The following is a 16,131-nucleotide window of genomic DNA, read 5'->3' as shown; positions in this document are numbered from 1 at the left end:
TAACTACATTATCTGCAGCCACAATTTCTACCACTATACATGCAGTAACATTTCAGTTCAGTTCATTTATTAGAACTATCAATTTATAATTTGACCACTCCAAATTTCATACACCCATTCTACATTTCTGTGAATGCGATTCAAGCACAATGTCATAATGTATAATTGTTAATAGGATGACCTTTTAAACTAATAAGCATTCCCACACTGCTGCTGCTGCACACAGCTACTGGATGGCAGTGAAAGTGCCAGCGGCAAAACAAAGTCAAGAAGCTATTTTACTGGTAGGAACGAAGTTGTAAACTGAGTGTACCAGCCTGCAATAGATTAATGTGTCCGTCCGTCCGTCCCCTTTCAATACTTTAACGAAGTGAAATCTCGTGCTGTTGGGTGTAAAACAAATTCCAATGTTCCTACCAGCCCACCCTGCAGGGACCTGTTTCCACTATAACTAACACGGCCATAAAGTATTTAGGAAACTATGAGATCAATAACAATATCAGATTCCAAATAAATCTATGGCACATTTTACGTGCTATATCGTACAAGTGGCCAGGTCTCAAGTGTTACATGCGAAATATTAAAGTCTGAAGTTTAATCAAGCATGAAAATGCCGAGAAATCCCATCACAACATAACTTGTCCGGGGTTGACCATCACTGCTTACTAAATATTGTTGGCGCCCTAAGCCAGGAGGACCACAATGCTCTTCTTCAGGAACTGCTTAAAAGGTTTTTTTTTTAAATCATGCTTATTACACATTTGTTGTGTTTAAGCACATCTGCCTACATTAGAAACTAGCGGGTGTAAGATGTAAGTTGAATGGAAACTCTACACTCCAATAGCCACAACAATAAGCCACATTATTGATTCTGAACTACATTTTCCCCGAGTCTCATATGAACTCGAAGAACTCAAACTATCCAACACGTACACTGTGCTGAGATAGTATTCAATGATCGCAAACCACACTGCGGTCCTTCACACAGCTGCCTTGTTCAGTCTCAACGTTCCAACAACCGTCCCAATACCTTACTCACAACCCACTATGGGCACGACCTTTGACGCAGATTACGCGGGAGAATTTCTATCGTCACGGTTATGATGATGATGGTGGTGTTTATAACCGTGTGTGTGTGTGGGGGGTGGGAAGGGGAGGTTGGCGATATCAACAGCGGAGCGAAACAAAGAAGACTGAAGGGTTTACCAAAGAGGAAATCTGTTATGCCCTCATTGAGAGTCTCCTGCGGCGCCTTGCGCTTGCTCATGGCTCCGTCCACGCAGCGACGCCAACCACGGGCAACTGAGAATCGCGTCCGTACACCAGGCGACGACGACTACGACGACGAAGAAGACTACGACGATGACGAGCGGTGCCACCCGTCTCTCTCTCTCCCCACGAGGAGCTGGGGCCGTGCAGAGGCCGTGCGGGGAGTGGCCGGGAGGGAGGAGCCTGCCCGGGAGGGAGGAGCCGGCCCGGGACGGAGGAGCCTGCCCGGGAGGGAGGAGCCGGCCCGGGAGGGAGGAGCCGGCCCGGGAGGGAGGAGCCGGCCCGGGAGGGAGGAGCCGGCCCGGGACGGAGGAGCCTGCCCGGGAGGGAGGAGCCGGCCCGGGAGGGAGGAGCCGGCCCGGGAGGGAGGAGCCGGCCCGGGAGGGAGGAGCCGGCCCGGGAGGGAGGAGCCGGCCCGGGAGGGAGGAGCCGGCCCGGGAGGGAGGAGCCGGCCCGGGAGGGAGGAGCCGGCCCGCCTCTCCCCGCACTAACGCGATCCGTGATTGCCCCGCAGCCACCACAGCGGCTGCTGGGGCGGCGCGGGGATTGGCCAGCAGGGACCCCTCCTCCCTACATCGGGACCCCTCCCCCCTACATCGGGACCCCTCCCCCCCACCCCGGGACTCCTCCCCCCCACCCCCATCGGCCCGCGGGGACTCCTCTCCCCCCACCCCGCGGGGACCCCCCCCCCACCCCCTTCGGCCCGGGTCGTTGCGGCGCCGTGTGAATCCACTCACTGCTGGACGGCACCGCCGCCGCCTCCTCGTCATGACGCCGTGCGATGTCGGTCGCGGGAGTTGTTGTTGTCGTCGTCCTTCGCCGTGATTGGCGATTGCGGGTTGAAGGGGGAAGGGATTGAGTGGCGGCGCGGCGCGACCCGTGGGCAAACAGGGGGGGGGGGGGGGTACTCAAACACTCCCAGGGCCCCCCGTGGTGTGTCTGTGTGGTGGGTTTAGTTTGTGAGTGTGAGGGTTGTGTGTGTGTGGTGGGTTTAGTTTGTGAGTGTGAGGGTTGTGTGTGTGTGTGGTGGGTTTAGTTTGTGTGGGAGTGTGAGGGTTGTGTGTGTGGTGGGTTTAGTTTGTGTGGGTGTGAGAGGGTTGTGTGTGTGGTGGGAGTGTGAGGGTTGTGTGTGTAGGAGTGTGAGGGTTTTGTGTGTGTGTAGGAGTGTGAGGGTTGTGGGAGTGTGAGGGTTGTGTGTGGGAGTGTGAGGTGTGAGGGTTGTGTGTGTGTGTGGGAGTGTGAGGGTTGTATGTGTGTGTGTGAGGGTTGTGTGTGTGTGTGTAGGAGTGTGAGGGTTGTGTGTGTGTAGGACTGTGAGGGTTGTGTGTGTGTGGGAGTGAGGGTTGTGTGTGTGCGGGAGGGTTGTGTGTGTGTAGGAGTGAGGGTTGTGTGTGAGGGTTGTGTGTGGGAGTGTGAGGGTTGTGTGTGTGTAGGAGTGTGAGGGTTGTGAGTGTGAGGGTTGTGTGTGTGTGAGGAATGAGGGGTGTGTGAGGGAGTGTGAGGGATGAGGGTTGTGTGTGTGGTGGGTTTAGTTTGTGTGGGAGTGTGAGGGATGAGGGTTGTGTGTGGGTGTGGTGTGAGGGTTGTGTGTGTGTAGGAGTGTGAGGGTTATGTGTGTGGAGGAGTGTGAGGGTTGTGTGTGTGGGAGTGTGAGGGTTGTGTGTGTGTCGGAGTGTGAGGGTTGTGTGTGTGTGTAGGAGTGTGAGGGTTGTGTGTGTGTGAGGGTTGTGTGTGTGTAGGAGTGTGAGAGTTGTGTGTGTAGGAGTGTGAGGGTTGTGTGTGTGGGAGTGTGAGGGTTGTGTGTGGAAGTGTGAGGGTTGTGTGTGTGTAGGAGTGCGAGGATTGTGTGTGTGGGAGTGTGAGGGTTGTGTGTGTGTAGGAGTGTGAGGGCTGTGTGTGAGGGTTGTGTGTGGGAGTGTGAGGAATGAGGGGTGTGTGAGGGATGAGGGTTGTGTGGGTGAGGTGTGAGGGGGAGTGTGTGGGGGGGAGTGTGTGGGTGAGGGAGTGTGTGGGGGGGGGGGGGTGTGAGGGGGAGTGTGAGAGTGTGTGAGGGGGAGTGTGTGGATGAGCGAGTGTGTGTGGGTGAGATGTGAGGGGGAGTGTGTGTGGGTGAGGGAGTGTGTGAGAGTGCGTGAGGGGGAGTGTGAAGGTGAGGGAGTGTGTGGGTGAGGTGTGAGGGGGAGTGTGTGAGAGTGTGTGGGTGAGGGGTGTGAGGGGGAGGGTGTGGGTGAGGGAGTGTGTGTGTGGGTGAGGGAGTGTGTGAGAGTGTGTGGGTGAGAGAGTGTGTGTGGGGGGGGGGGGAGAGTGTGTGAGAGTGTGTGGGTGAGGTGTGAGGGGGAGTGTGTAGGTGAAGGAGTGTGTGGGTGGGGGGGTGTGAGGGGGAGTGTGTAGGTGAGGGAGTGTTATGGCGGTGTGTGGTGTTTGTGTGTGGATGATTGTGCATGTAAGTGGCATTAAGAGTATCATTCTAGATTTGAAGTTTTCGTGACAGCAAGGATCCATACTCTAATTTTAAATCGAGGGAATAAAGGTCTGGCACTTTTGGACCAAACTGTTTATTGCAAAAATAATATTTTGCTTCCAGCTTTGTAAATATACATAATCTGCGATATTTTCTTAGTTAAATAATGCATATGTGCACATTTGGAAACTTAACCAATATTAACGTCAATCTTCATTCGTAAAACTAAAACCTTAAAAGCATTTCCCTGTTGTTGCACTCTGTACTGTTGAGCACAGGCTCGGCGGTAACCCTGGCATGTCCTCGCATGTCTCCCAGTCCCCGCCACCGCCATGTGTCCCCTGTTGCGTCTCCACGTGTCGCCCCGTCCATGTGCTCGTGTGCAGGTCATCGAAGAGGGCGGGACCCAGGCTGCGTGCTCCGAGGACGGGCTGGCTCGGTTCCGTGACGAGTTCAAGGTGGTGGGGGACGTGCGCGGCAAGGGGCTCATGATTGGTGTTGAACTTGTCACCGACATGGTACGATTGCAGACGCGCACATGCAGACGAATGCAAACGCAGGGTGCGTGGGCACGCCTCATACATGCGCCGTGTTCGAGTGCCGCTATGCTGTGCGCTTGCTCAGGCCAGCAGGACGCCACTTCCGGCGGCGCAGATGAACGAGATCTGGGAGGACTGGAGGGAAATGTCGCTCTTCATTGGAAAGGACGGCATCTACGGACAGGTGAGGCCGGAGGGGGGGGGGGGGCAGTTGCAGGGTGGTGGGGCTTCCGAGTGGGGATGGAGGTCTTGTGGCGATGGCAGGATCACAGGAGTGGTGTGTGCCCTGGTGCCACAGGTGTTCCGCATCAAGCCGCCATTGCCACTGCCGCTGTGATGCACAGGGCCCTGAGCAACCAATGCAAGCGCCAAGCCGCCTAGACCCGGTCGTGCCCCCGCACAGCCGCCCCCACCGCACAGCCACTCGACGCAACTACACCAGCCTACTACACAACACCACCACCATTTGGCCACACCATGTTGTAAAACCACCTAACTGCACTACACAGCCCCACAATACTACCACAACCGTCACTTAGTCACATTCTGCAACCATCATAAATGGCCACCACCACCATGTGGCTACACCAAGTGACTACCCAACTATCCCACCCCACACCCATTCCACCTTTTTCTTTTTAAAGGCCAAACATGAGCGCAGGCCAGCAACAAAGCAGCACTTAGTTTTGAATTCCAGATGTGAACGAACACACGACTGGTCTTGAGGCCAAGCTATGGAGGCTTCGGATATGGGGATGACACAGAGAGACGGCACTGATGATAGCACAGCAGATAAGAACAAGTGTCTCGATTTGAGCAAGGTTATAGCAACTTGAGAAACAGAGAAACAGAGGATGGGGGAGGGGGAGGTCCAAGGTGGAGGAGCAGTGCGGGGGGGAAGGAGGAAGAGAGAAACGTGAACCAACGTGGTTGAGCACGGCAGGGACAAAACAGGTTCTTAGCATGGGCAGAGGTGTAATGGCACCAGGTTCATGGAAACAATGATGGTGGAATTAGCGATAAAACAAAGGGGGAGGTTAGGCCACTAAACAACGTGAGAGTAAGCACAGAATCATCAATTATTCGAACGACTTCACGTTGCTTGTGCGACGCAGAGTTGGGTGCTCCTGTTCAATAGGAACTCAACTACACCTGCCAGCCACACCACACCACCTCCCCAGCACAAGGAGCCAAGCCGAATCAACGCTACTTAAATCCACACCATTCGATCCATCAGCCTTACTCACACCACCTCACCTGACCCACGCCACCTCACGTTGCCTACACTAGCCAGCTCTCACAGCTCCGATCCCCCAATGACAGCCACAAGACAGTGATTCGTAAAAAAGCAAATATGAAAATAAACAAACTCCCGCTACCGTGTCGCGAGTGTGTTTCTGTGAAAGCGGCCCACGTTCTCACGAGCTTAGAGAGAGATGGGTTGCAGTACGATTCTACAGAGCAGCAGCAGCATTTGAAACGACAGGATCCGCTTGGCCCAGGTGGCGCCAAAGCTCCCAGCTGGACCACCACCCCCACCCTACCGTCACTAAGAATTGACCCTCACCCCTACATCACACAGCACCACCACAGATTGCACATGCAACGCCGTGACTTTACAGTGTTTATCTCCGCAAAAATAATTACAAGGCTGGTTAAGAGGCGGACGGGCGGACGGGCGGTTGTGCGGCTATTTCCGCTTGTGTTTGCCCTTCTTGCCGGGTGCTGCTGGCGCCGTGGGGGGCGTGAGGTCGGCGGTGCGGGGTGCAGCGTGCTTGGTGCTACGCAGGTGCTGGAACAGCCGGTTCCGAGAAGAGAAAGCCTGCCCGCAGGTGTCGCAGCCCAGAGATTCCTGCAGTGGCACCGGCAAACATACACGGGTCATGCCGGCGGCTTAAGTGTGGCACGGCGAGCATGGGTGGTGTGGGTGCGGTGAGCGAGGCACGGGTGCGTTAGAGACTGGTGGGTGAGCGTGGCGACGTGGGTTCCGTAATGGGGAAGAATGGTAAGGGTGTGTGTGCGAAGCAGTGTGGAGAAGTGTATTTTTTTAGGTGGTGTAGTGAAGTTGTGGGGTAAATGGTGACGAAGGGCATTGATCAGTGTGCCGAGAGTGTATTGAGATAAGTGGTGTATGGTGTGAAGTGAGGGTTTGTGAGGGTGTTGCCGACAGTACACTGTGTGGAGAGGGTGGCAAGGTTGTTGTGGTGAGCTGTGTTGAGCACCTGGCTGGTGCTGGGCTCACTGGGCGGGGGAACATCCTTGTTCTTCTTGCCCTTGCGTCCATCCTCCCTGCGGACAGTCTCCCCATTAGCCACAGGCACACCCCCCCCACCACCGCGTGCCCCGCCCCAATGTCTCCCTGCTGTGTGCGTCACATGGGCCTCACCTGGAGCTCGTTGCGTCGCCACCTTTCCTCGCCCGCTTCCCCTCCTCCCTCGTGCGCTCAGTCCTCTCCTCTTTCTTGCCCGCCACCTCTGGTGCCCCCGGGGGGCCTTCCCTTCCTGGGGAGTCCTCCGAGGTGGGTGCCGGGCACGGTGCGCCGTGGTCGTCGGGCCTGGCGTCGTGGTCGCCGTGTGCCATTCCGTCTGCGTGCGCGATACCGTTAGTCTGTGCGGTGTCTTGGTTGGGCGCGGTGCTGGCAGTGCTGGGGATGTGCGGTTCGAGGTTGGGTGCAGTGCTGGGGGTGTGCGGTGCGTGGTGAGTGGCATCGGTGCTCCGAGCGGATTTCACTGGGCCCCGTCGTCTCCTCGCATCAGTCTTGGGCATCTCCTCCTCTTCATCGCCGTCATCATCATCATCATCGTCGTCTTCATCGTTGTCATCATCTCCATCATCAGCATCCTCAGCTTCCAAATTATCACCTCCATCATCTTTCCCACCTCCATCATCTTTCCCACCTCCAACATCAGCAACTTCCACCTTCCATGACACAGCAGGGAGCAGCAACAGCAGAGTTAGGATAAAGGATAACACAAGACAGATGGTAGGGACAAGTTGAGAAGGGCATGGTGAGGAGGGTATAGTAATAAAGGACATGGTGAGGTCATGGTGTGGTCAGGATGATGACAGGTGAGGACACGGTGAGGACACGGTGAGGGCAGCACCTGGAGCCCCGCTCCGGACAGGAACGCGAACTCCTCGGCTGTCATCTGCTGCCGTAGCCATGCCACGTTGTCTCGGTGCTTCTTGGACCGGTCGTGGTTCTCCTTCCTGAGCCACAACACGAGAGACCGCACCGCGCGCACCGCACTACCGTGATCAACTGTGATTAGCACCTATGAAGACCGGCACGGCACATGAGGGGGTGGGTGGCCAGAACCACGCCAGGCCACCTTTGTCTCCCATAGTGGCGATATTTTACGCATCGGACAAAGTACTTATTTGAGGCCGAGTCGATCTAGGGGAGGCCCTGGACCGGTTCAAATAATCGTCACTGGTGTTGACCCGTGAGCGGGAATCGAAACTTGGGTCGCTGGGTTCGTGTAGCAGCGCATGATCTGCTGCGCCACCGCTTCCCATACCACCACCACCACACACACCGCCACCCCATGCCCCAGTGGGCCTGCACAGGAGTAGTACTCACGCCTTGAGGCTCTTGAAGGCCTTGCTGCAGGCCGCGCAATACAGCTCAAAGTCTTCCCAGTCCCGCGCAGCCTCCTCTGCACGCCAAACGTGGGAGGGAAGAGGGGCGGGCGCATTGCACGCATGAGTCCCGCACAGAGAACGCACAGCAGGCGTTCTCCCAGGGCGCTGCAGTGGCTAGATGTTAACTATCTCGCCTGGTAAAGAGGTCGTGGGTTTGAGCCCGACCTGGAGTTTTTGCATGTTTCTCTACCCGTGGCCATGTGGATTTTTCTCCAGGTCCTCCACTTTTTCGCTCAACATTTATAATCAACATGCGTTTAGAGTATTTGGCTGATATACATTTCCACGTGATAAGCCACTTCGTTGATCTATCGATTGTAGCCAGATCGCTTCTGAACAAGAGTAATATAGCTCGGTGGGCTTTAACTGGTAAAATAAAAAAAAGTCAGCACAGGGTCATGGGTGATGGAACGCTGGTAGGGAAGCCGGGTAGTGCTGGGTGGGTGCCAGTTTTCCGGTAGGTTCACTGGTAAGGTGCTGTGATGTTACGCCGGGTGCCACGTGCGGTGGTGACCTGGCTCTGCGGACGTGGCTGGGTCGTGACTGGAGTCATCCCCGTCGCTGGCCGGCTCCTCCCCAAACTCGTGCTGGTAGCTCTCCTCGAGGGCAACCAGCTCCTTCTCTAGCCCATCCAGACACACCCAGCTGGGCTGCTCATAGCCCTCAGCCAGCCTGGGATGCAACAACAACAGCATGAGCAGCCGCTACTCTCCACTAGCTCGCGGTTACGTCACTACCAGGGCTTGTGCTATTTCTAGGCGCGCTTTGAGGCCGTCGCGGCAAGTGTGGAAGGCCCTCACCGTTGCCAAGAGGTCACAGGACAAACCCAGCAGTTATCAGTCAATTGCATGAGATTACTGGTACATGCGCACTGCCTGTGCATACTGAGATGCACACAGAGGCGGACACACACACACACAAGCAGACAAACACACACAGAGACAAAGGTTCCCCTTTTATCCTGAACAGACTGGCGGGGCAAGTGCTGTTGGCATGTAGCTATGAAGGTCTGCACGGCACGAGGGGGTGGGTGGCCAGCACCACGCCTGCCCGCCTTTGTCTCCCCAGTGGCGATATTTTTACAAAACGCACCAGGTAGTAATTTGACGCTGAGTCCACCTAGGGGACGGGGTCAGGACCGATTCAGATAATCGTCATGGGTGTTGGTCGTGAGCGGGAATCGAACTCGGGTCTCCGGGGTTCGGAGGAGAGCGAGCTGACCACTGCACTGCCGCTCCCCACACAGTGTGCCCGAGTGCGCCACACGTGCGCTTTCAATGCACGTGTTCCGATGTTCGTGTTCCCGTGTGCAACGTGCCTGGCTCTCTCCGCCTTCTGCCGCCGGCGCGCCTCCTGCGACCGCCGCGCCCTCTCGGCGTTGTGCTCCTCCAGCACGCGTTTGTGCGCGGCGACGCGGGGGTCTCGCTTGCGCGCGAACGCCACAAGCTCCCGCACGGCCTCGGAGCGCTCGCGCCGCGCCCGCTCCCGCAGCTTGCGGTTCTCCTTCTCCATCGCGCGCTTCTCCCACCGGTTGCTCCCCTGCGCCGCCGTGCATCCAACGTTAATCGCGGTGACCGCACCGTTGCCGCGGGAGGGATGAGGGAGGGAGGGATGTGGGGAGGGGGGGGAGGGAGGTGGAGGAATGAAGGAGGGAGGTGTAGGGATGAGGGAGGGTGGTGTAGGGATGAGGGAGGGAGGTAGGCCTAGGAATGGATGAGGGAGGGAGGTGAAGGGATGAGAGAGGGACTCACCTGCCGCGTGTCGTAGGTTTCCTTCCACGAGAACAAGCGGCGCGAGCTGAAGCTCTGCCAGTACGCATAGAACACGTGCACCACCTGCACAGCGCCGTCACCCCATCAACACCAAACACAAAATCACACGGTCAGCACCACTGCCTCCATTCCATCATTACAATCGCCGTCGCACCTTCACCGGAGCCAATGTCAGACCACAGGCGCCACCAACATCGCATCACAGTCGCGCCTCCGTCAAAAAATTCCACCAACACCACCATCACACTTTCGCGAGCTGCACAATCACGATGCAACTGCACGAGCTGCGCTACTGCCAGCATCACACCAGCAGCAAATAATCAGCAACATCACACTTCCACCAAACCATCACGATAAACACCATGCAGCACCATTCCCCCCCCCCCCACCACCCCCACCACCACCGCTGTCATGGTTACCGTCTCGTAGTCGCTGCCCGCGTCTCCGAACGACGGAAACTCATCGTCGGCGTCGTCCTCCACGAACTCCTCCTCCGCCACCTCCTCAAACACGCTGCGGTAGACGGTGTAGAAGCCCTGCGGCACACCGAGATGGTTCCGGAGAGAAGCGACAAGACGACAGGGATGGTTTAACGCAGGGGAGGAGGAAACCCACGGCCGGAGGCTTCGTTCCACACGACACGTAGCTTCAGTACGGCCTGGTCGCCATGTTTTGCAGGGGGGCGCAGTGGACATATATGGCCCCCTACCTCTTCAAAACGGGCCCGCACGCAAACATTTATCCGTCGCTGCTAGCATCTTATTCGCGCTGATCGGGTACTTGAGGGGAATATTTTGTTGACGAACACTGTTTCTAATCTTCGTACGCTCAGTCACTGTAAGGGCCCGTGACTGTACTGTGTGTGTGTGTGATTTCCACCAAGGGCATTTGAGAAAGTCCGATTTGGCCCTTGTTTCACACCGTTGGTTTAGCATTAGCTGGCAAGTGACCTGGCGCAGGAGACGGGTGTCTGGGGGGCCCCTGGTGGGAGGCAGGAGTGGGGTGGGGGGGGCTCACCTTGTTGTCGTCGCCAAAGCCGCTGTAGCAAGAAGCGGTGAAGTATGGCATGAGGTCGAGGCTGTCGTCGGAGAATTCCCCACCAGACATGGCGCCCTGCAGGATGGCTTCCCTGTGCGCGTCGTACCTGCAGCCACACCGCAGCCACACCGCAGCGCCACCGCACACACACATCACCGCCAACATCATCAGCACCATCACCGGTACCACCACCACAAACATATCCAGCAACATCCATCGCTACACACATCAGCACCATCACTGCAGGGGGCACGACACAGTCGACGTTCAACAAACTTTAAATAAATGTTCAACTCTAAAAGAAAATAAGCAATGAGGTGGTCTGCTTTTTACGTTTCGTGGATTTTGCTCTCGCGCTCAACCACAAAGTAGTAACCCTAATTACAGCTTCAATAGTGCTGTTTGTGGAGGCTGTGGTGGTGGTTGTAGTGGTTGCTATGGTGGTCGAGGCCGTGGTAGTGGTGGCTGTGGTGTTTTCTATGGTGTTTGCAAGTGTTTGCTATGGTGGTGGCTGTGGTGGCGGCTACAGTGGTGACCGGGTCGCACCATGCGCGCTCCTGCGCATCGCTCAGGACGTCGTACGCCGCCTGGATCAGCTTGAACGTCTCCGTGGCCTCCTCCACATTGTCGGCGTTCTTGTCTGGCACACGTGGACAAAGGTTCAAGATTACTTCGTGTAACCAAGTGAGAACTCAAGACCGGACCAGGATAGAGAAGTCTCATTTGCAGGAAGTGCCCTGGGGGCATTAGTCTGCCAGAAGGGGGCAATGACTGCTGCTGCTGCTGTGTGATCCCAATTGAGTAATTTGCGGTGTAATCGAATTTGGATGCGGACTCCGGCACACAACGGCCTACTCTTGCCAATGACATCGGTGGATCTTTATCGTCCACTGCGAGTGACTGGGACTGCGAGCAGATTACGGTCAATACACACCGCAGTATTAACCAGGGCCGCAGCGGGATTCGAACCACGAACCTCTCATTGTCACGCACATCAACAGCCACTAATATACAAAGACAAAGATGCCCCGTATAGCCTGAACAGACTGTTGGGGCAGGTGCTGTTTGCGAGCACCTATGAAAGCCGACATGGCACACGAGGGGCTGGGTGGCCAGCACCATGCCCTGCCGCCTTTGTCTCCCCAGTGGCGATGTTTTAACACACTGCACCAGGTACTCATTTGAGGCCGAGTTGTCTTACATGCACACACACACGAACATAAAATTAAACACACATGAATATAACCGTAATTCGCCACTATATGCCAGTGACGTCACCACGGCGCATGTGCCAGGCTAGGTGCACCTTGAGGCCACGTGAAGCGTCGAAGGCTCGCCGACACGTCAACAAATTAACCTACAAAAGGAGACTGACTTTTTGAGTTCTTAACATACATTTGTTATCATGTTACAGTGTATTATCCGTTTTTTCAATTAAAAACGATAGTCCCATTTAAGTGTTAAAACAAATTAGAAGCACCGCGTGTACACACCAACACGTGTACACACCAACACGTGCACACACCAACACGTGCACACACCAACACGTGCACACACCAACACGTGTACACACCAACACGTGTACACACCAACACGTGTGCACACACCAACACGCGTGCACACTAACACGCGTACACACCAACACGTGTACACACCAACACGTGCACACACCAACACGTGTACACACCAACACGTGTACACACCAACACGTGTACACACCAACACGTGCACACACCAACACGTGCGCACACCAACACGTGTGCACACCAACACGTGTGCACACCAACACGTGCGCTAACCTACACGTGTGCACACCAACACGCGCGCACACCAACACGTGTACACACCAACACGTGCACACACCTACACGTGTACACACACCAACACGCGCACACACCAACACGCGCGCACACACCAACACGCATCACCACGTGAACCCCTCCAGAACACTTCTTGCTTGGGTTCTCCATCGCAAGGGCCGCTTGCAGGAGCAATAAATATAATCGGTCCCTAATTGGTGAGTAATTATAATCGGGCGCGAATTGGGTCTCGCCGGGAAATCGGGCCCTAGGGAATGCTTCTGGGTCCCAGGCGTCAAAGCCCCCCCCCCCACGCCGTGTGTAGAGTCCCTGATCCCTGGGTCTCCTACGGAGATTCCCGAGTACAGTTCCCGTTGGAGGAGGGGTCCACGCGTCCCACTGACAGCGATCCCCTGGGCACGCTTGAGAGGGGCCTTCGTGAGAGGGGTACCGTGGGTCTCCCGTGAGAGGGGTACCGTGGGTCCCCCGTGAGGGGTACCGTGGGTCCCTCGTGAGAGGGGTACCGTGGGTCCCTCGTGAGAGGGGTACCGTGGGTCCCTCGTGAGAGGGGTACCGTGGGTCCCTCGTGAGAGGGGTCTCTGTCCCCCGTGAGAGGGGTCTCTGTGTCCCCCGTGAGAGAGGGGTACCGTGGGTCTCCGTTAGAGGGGTCCCTGTGTCCCCCATGTGTACCTGGATGCCATTGTAGCGCCAGGCGCCGGTAGGCCTTCTTGAGCTCTTCGTCCGACGCGTTCCTTGCCACCCCGAGCACCTCGTAGTAGCAGCGCATGGCAGGCATCCCTGCTCGTCGCAAACCGCTGGGATCTAGGGGTAGACCTAAGGGGGTGAGTGGAGACCCACGGAGAGCACTGGGACCTAATGGGGGGGCCCTTGGGACCTAATGGGGGGCCCTTGGGAGCGAAGGGGGGGGGGACCCAGGCAGCGCAAGGCCGAACACGCGACCCAGCTGGCTGAGCCGGGTGATGACGTTGACAACTACGGGTCGTGCCGAGGACAAAGCTGAACGTAAGAACGCGATTTTTTTTTATTTCTTCAGACGGTAGTGCTTTTTGCTTTGAAAAAATATATATAATCGGTTTCTAACCCTTTTCTGACTATTAAACGGTAGTTGTGTTAGGATGTTCAAACACCAAACAGAAGATGTTCAGGTGTTAAGATGCAGAATATTATCAGGGCGTGTTTTAGTTTTGCATGTTCACCACAAGTTGGTGTGGTTAATGAAGACTTGATTTATTGCTAAAGGTTGATCTATTTTGGTTTATCTATTTTTAACATCTTAGCACACTTATTTTGTTTTATTGCCAGAAAGGGTAAAACACATTCTTACGTTGTCATACTTTGATACTGGTAAAAAAATATCCCTTTTTATCGCTGCTCACCCCGACCTATCAATACTCTTAAAGTGCATTGCCCTTGTACTGTTCGCCGTTTGGCGTTCTCTGGTCTGACACTGGTGGTGAGACTCGGCCCTAATGAAGGCTGCTGCTGTATCTGGTATAGGCCAATCAGTCTCACAGACAACGCCTGTACAGTATATTATCAAAGCACGTTTGTTTGCATGTTCAACACAAATACGTATGGGTAATGCAGATTGGATTCCTTGCTAAACGTTGATCTGTTAACACAAATTTCTGTTTCATTGCCAGAAAGGGTAAACACCTATTCATATTTTTTCATACTTTGATACTATTAAAAAAGTCCCATTTTGTGCTCTACCTTATCCACACGGTGATAGTGTAATTGACACGTGCGTACAAAGGTTCCGTGTGACCGGATTGGTGTATTAAACGTAGCAAATCATCATGAACGCTCATCGATCCACAGCAATTGTTTTTCTTATTCTTCTCAGCAGCATTTGTTTAAAACAGAAAAAAATACGTCTGGGCTTCAACTACGATTAGCGCGGTTGGCCTACATACGGTGTGCAAAAAGTTCAACATACAGGGCCTCCCCTACTTACGAAAAAGTTAGGTTCCAGAGGTCTGTTCGTAAGTCTAACTTTACTCCTGTGGAGTTCAAACGTGTTGTATGGCGTGTACACTAAACACGGAGAATGTAGATGTCACTGGTTCTTCACGTTCTGCAGATGTAGATGCCACTGGTTCTTCACGTTCTGCATATGTAGATGCCACTGGTTCTTCACGTTCTACAGATGTAGATGCCACTGGTTCTTCACGTTCTACAGATGTAGATGCCACTGTTTTTCACGTTCTGCAGATGTAGATGCCACTGTTTTTCACGTTCTGCAGATGTAGATGCCACTGGTTCTTCACGTTCTACAGATGTAGATGCCACTGGTTCTTCACGTTCTGCAGATGTAGATGCTACTGGTTCTTCACGTTCTGCAGATGTAGATGCCACTGGTTCTTCACGTTCTGCAGATGTAGATGCCACTGGTTCTTCACGTTCTGCAGATGTAGATGCCACTGGTTCTTCACGTTCTACAGATGTAGATGCCACTGGTTCTTCACGTTCTGCAGATGTAGATGCCACTGGTTCTTCACGTTCTGCAGATGTAGATGCCACTGGTTCTTCACGTTCTACAGATGTAGATGCCACTGGTTCTTCACGTTCTGCAGATGTAGATGCCACTGGTTCTTCACGTTCTACAGATGTAGATGCCACTGATTCTTCACGTTCTGCAGATGTAGATGCCACTGGTTCTTCACGTTCTGCAGATGTAGATGCCACCGCCGCCATCTATCGCGCGGCCGTTGAACTTTCGACTCTCGGTCCGAACAGCCGCAACTGGACGTAATGGACCAGGTTTGTTCATATCTCTGAAAGTTCGTAAGTCGAATGTTCGTAAGTAGAGGAGTATCTGCATGCACGTAAGTGTGCGGCGATGTATTACTGCAAAAACATACACCGAGACAAATCAAGAGGAACGCAACGGATCGGGAACAACGAATGCCGATGGGAGACAACGTTGACCATTCGGAATAGTTAAGCCGGCTCGGGGAGAGGACACGCACAGCACGGCCTCGGAGAAATAACGGGCCAGTGGACGAGACTTGGAGACGGAACGGCAACCAAGAGTGAGCGGGAACGAGAAGTCGACTGCCGTCGCAAGGTGGAGCGATGGGATCAGCCTCTCGTGCGCAGGAGCCAGACGCATTTAGTGTCATCGCGAGCCGGTCGAGTTGCCGTTGCTCCGGAGACCCGGGGAATCGTTGGTTGATGTTCGGCTGTCGGGTTGATGGCATCGGCCGACGTTTGTCCCATCTTCCGATTGAGAGGGCGAGATACAGCGATGGCGTGGGGAGGCATTCGTCTAGCAGCAGTGGATAGATCATGGCTGATGTTCCCATTTCAAATCCTACTTATCCCCCCCACCCTCGCCGGCCCCGTGCTGGTTATAACACAATGTTACGTCTCGGGGTGGAGATTCAATTCGTGAAAAACGTATGTTGACATTGCAGAGAATTGTAGCGCCTCCAGTGTCTGCAAGGGCAATGGTGTGAAGTCATTAAATACAGTGCGTACAAATCGAAAAAGACATTTTCATTCTTACGTGATTTGATGCATCGTCATGGGATAGAGAATTCAGATTAATCATTGCACCCCCTACTCAATGTCCATCGCGATAG

At 54.7% G+C, this 16,131-nt stretch overlaps 3 protein-coding genes across 5 annotated transcripts in view; 1 reads left to right on the top strand and 2 right to left on the bottom strand.

Moving 5' to 3' along the window:
* POLB (DNA polymerase beta) overlaps window positions 1-1,466 on the bottom strand; it is a 28,172-nt gene extending 26,706 nt beyond the window's left edge. Inside the window, exon 1 of the mRNA XM_032961655.2 lies at window positions 1,207-1,466. Within this exon, the coding sequence (XP_032817546.1) occupies window positions 1,207-1,267 (61 nt within the window). The 5' untranslated portion in view covers window positions 1,268-1,466. The remainder of the gene's footprint in view (window positions 1-1,206) is intronic.
* Window positions 1,467-3,648: 2,182 nt separating this feature from the next.
* On the top strand, window positions 3,649-5,647 carry LOC116946344 (alanine--glyoxylate aminotransferase 2, mitochondrial-like). 3 transcript variants are annotated; one of them, XR_004403581.2, is made up of 4 exons: window positions 3,649-3,799; window positions 4,117-4,248; window positions 4,355-4,453; window positions 4,568-5,647. XR_004403581.2 is itself a non-coding variant. In XM_032961482.2 (3 exons), the coding sequence occupies exons 1-3, from the start codon at window positions 4,063-4,065 to the stop codon at window positions 4,604-4,606; spliced, it is 324 nt and encodes a 107-aa protein (XP_032817373.2). In that variant the 5' UTR covers window positions 3,806-4,062; the 3' UTR covers window positions 4,607-5,647. The 3 variants fall into 3 exon arrangements, 2 of the variants coding, with proteins under 2 accessions (XP_032817373.2, XP_075921247.1); XM_032961482.2 differs by lacking the exon at window positions 3,649-3,799 and having other exon boundaries at window positions 3,806-4,248; XM_076065132.1 differs by lacking the exon at window positions 3,649-3,799 and having other exon boundaries at window positions 3,806-4,248; window positions 4,355-5,647.
* A 233-nt stretch (window positions 5,648-5,880) lies between these two features.
* On the bottom strand, window positions 5,881-16,051 carry DNAJC21 (DnaJ heat shock protein family (Hsp40) member C21). The gene is made up of 12 exons (XM_032961310.2): window positions 13,214-16,051; window positions 11,271-11,364; window positions 10,704-10,830; window positions 10,106-10,222; window positions 9,666-9,749; window positions 9,233-9,453; window positions 8,429-8,586; window positions 7,853-7,928; window positions 7,374-7,479; window positions 6,656-7,188; window positions 6,492-6,558; window positions 5,881-6,121 (listed from the first exon to the last, which is right to left on the bottom strand). The coding sequence occupies exons 1-12, from the start codon at window positions 13,317-13,319 to the stop codon at window positions 5,960-5,962; spliced, it is 1,851 nt and encodes a 616-aa protein (XP_032817201.2). The 5' UTR covers window positions 13,320-16,051; the 3' UTR covers window positions 5,881-5,959.
* Window positions 16,052-16,131: the final 80 nt, after the last annotated feature.

This window comes from Petromyzon marinus, chromosome 1, assembly GCF_048934315.1.
Source record: "Petromyzon marinus isolate PM22_M1 ecotype Great Lakes invasive population chromosome 1, UKy_Petmar_22M1.pri1.0, whole genome shotgun sequence".
Lineage (NCBI taxonomy): Eukaryota > Metazoa > Chordata > Hyperoartia > Petromyzontiformes > Petromyzontidae > Petromyzon > Petromyzon marinus.
This window is presented reverse-complemented; position numbering and strand designations above follow the sequence as displayed.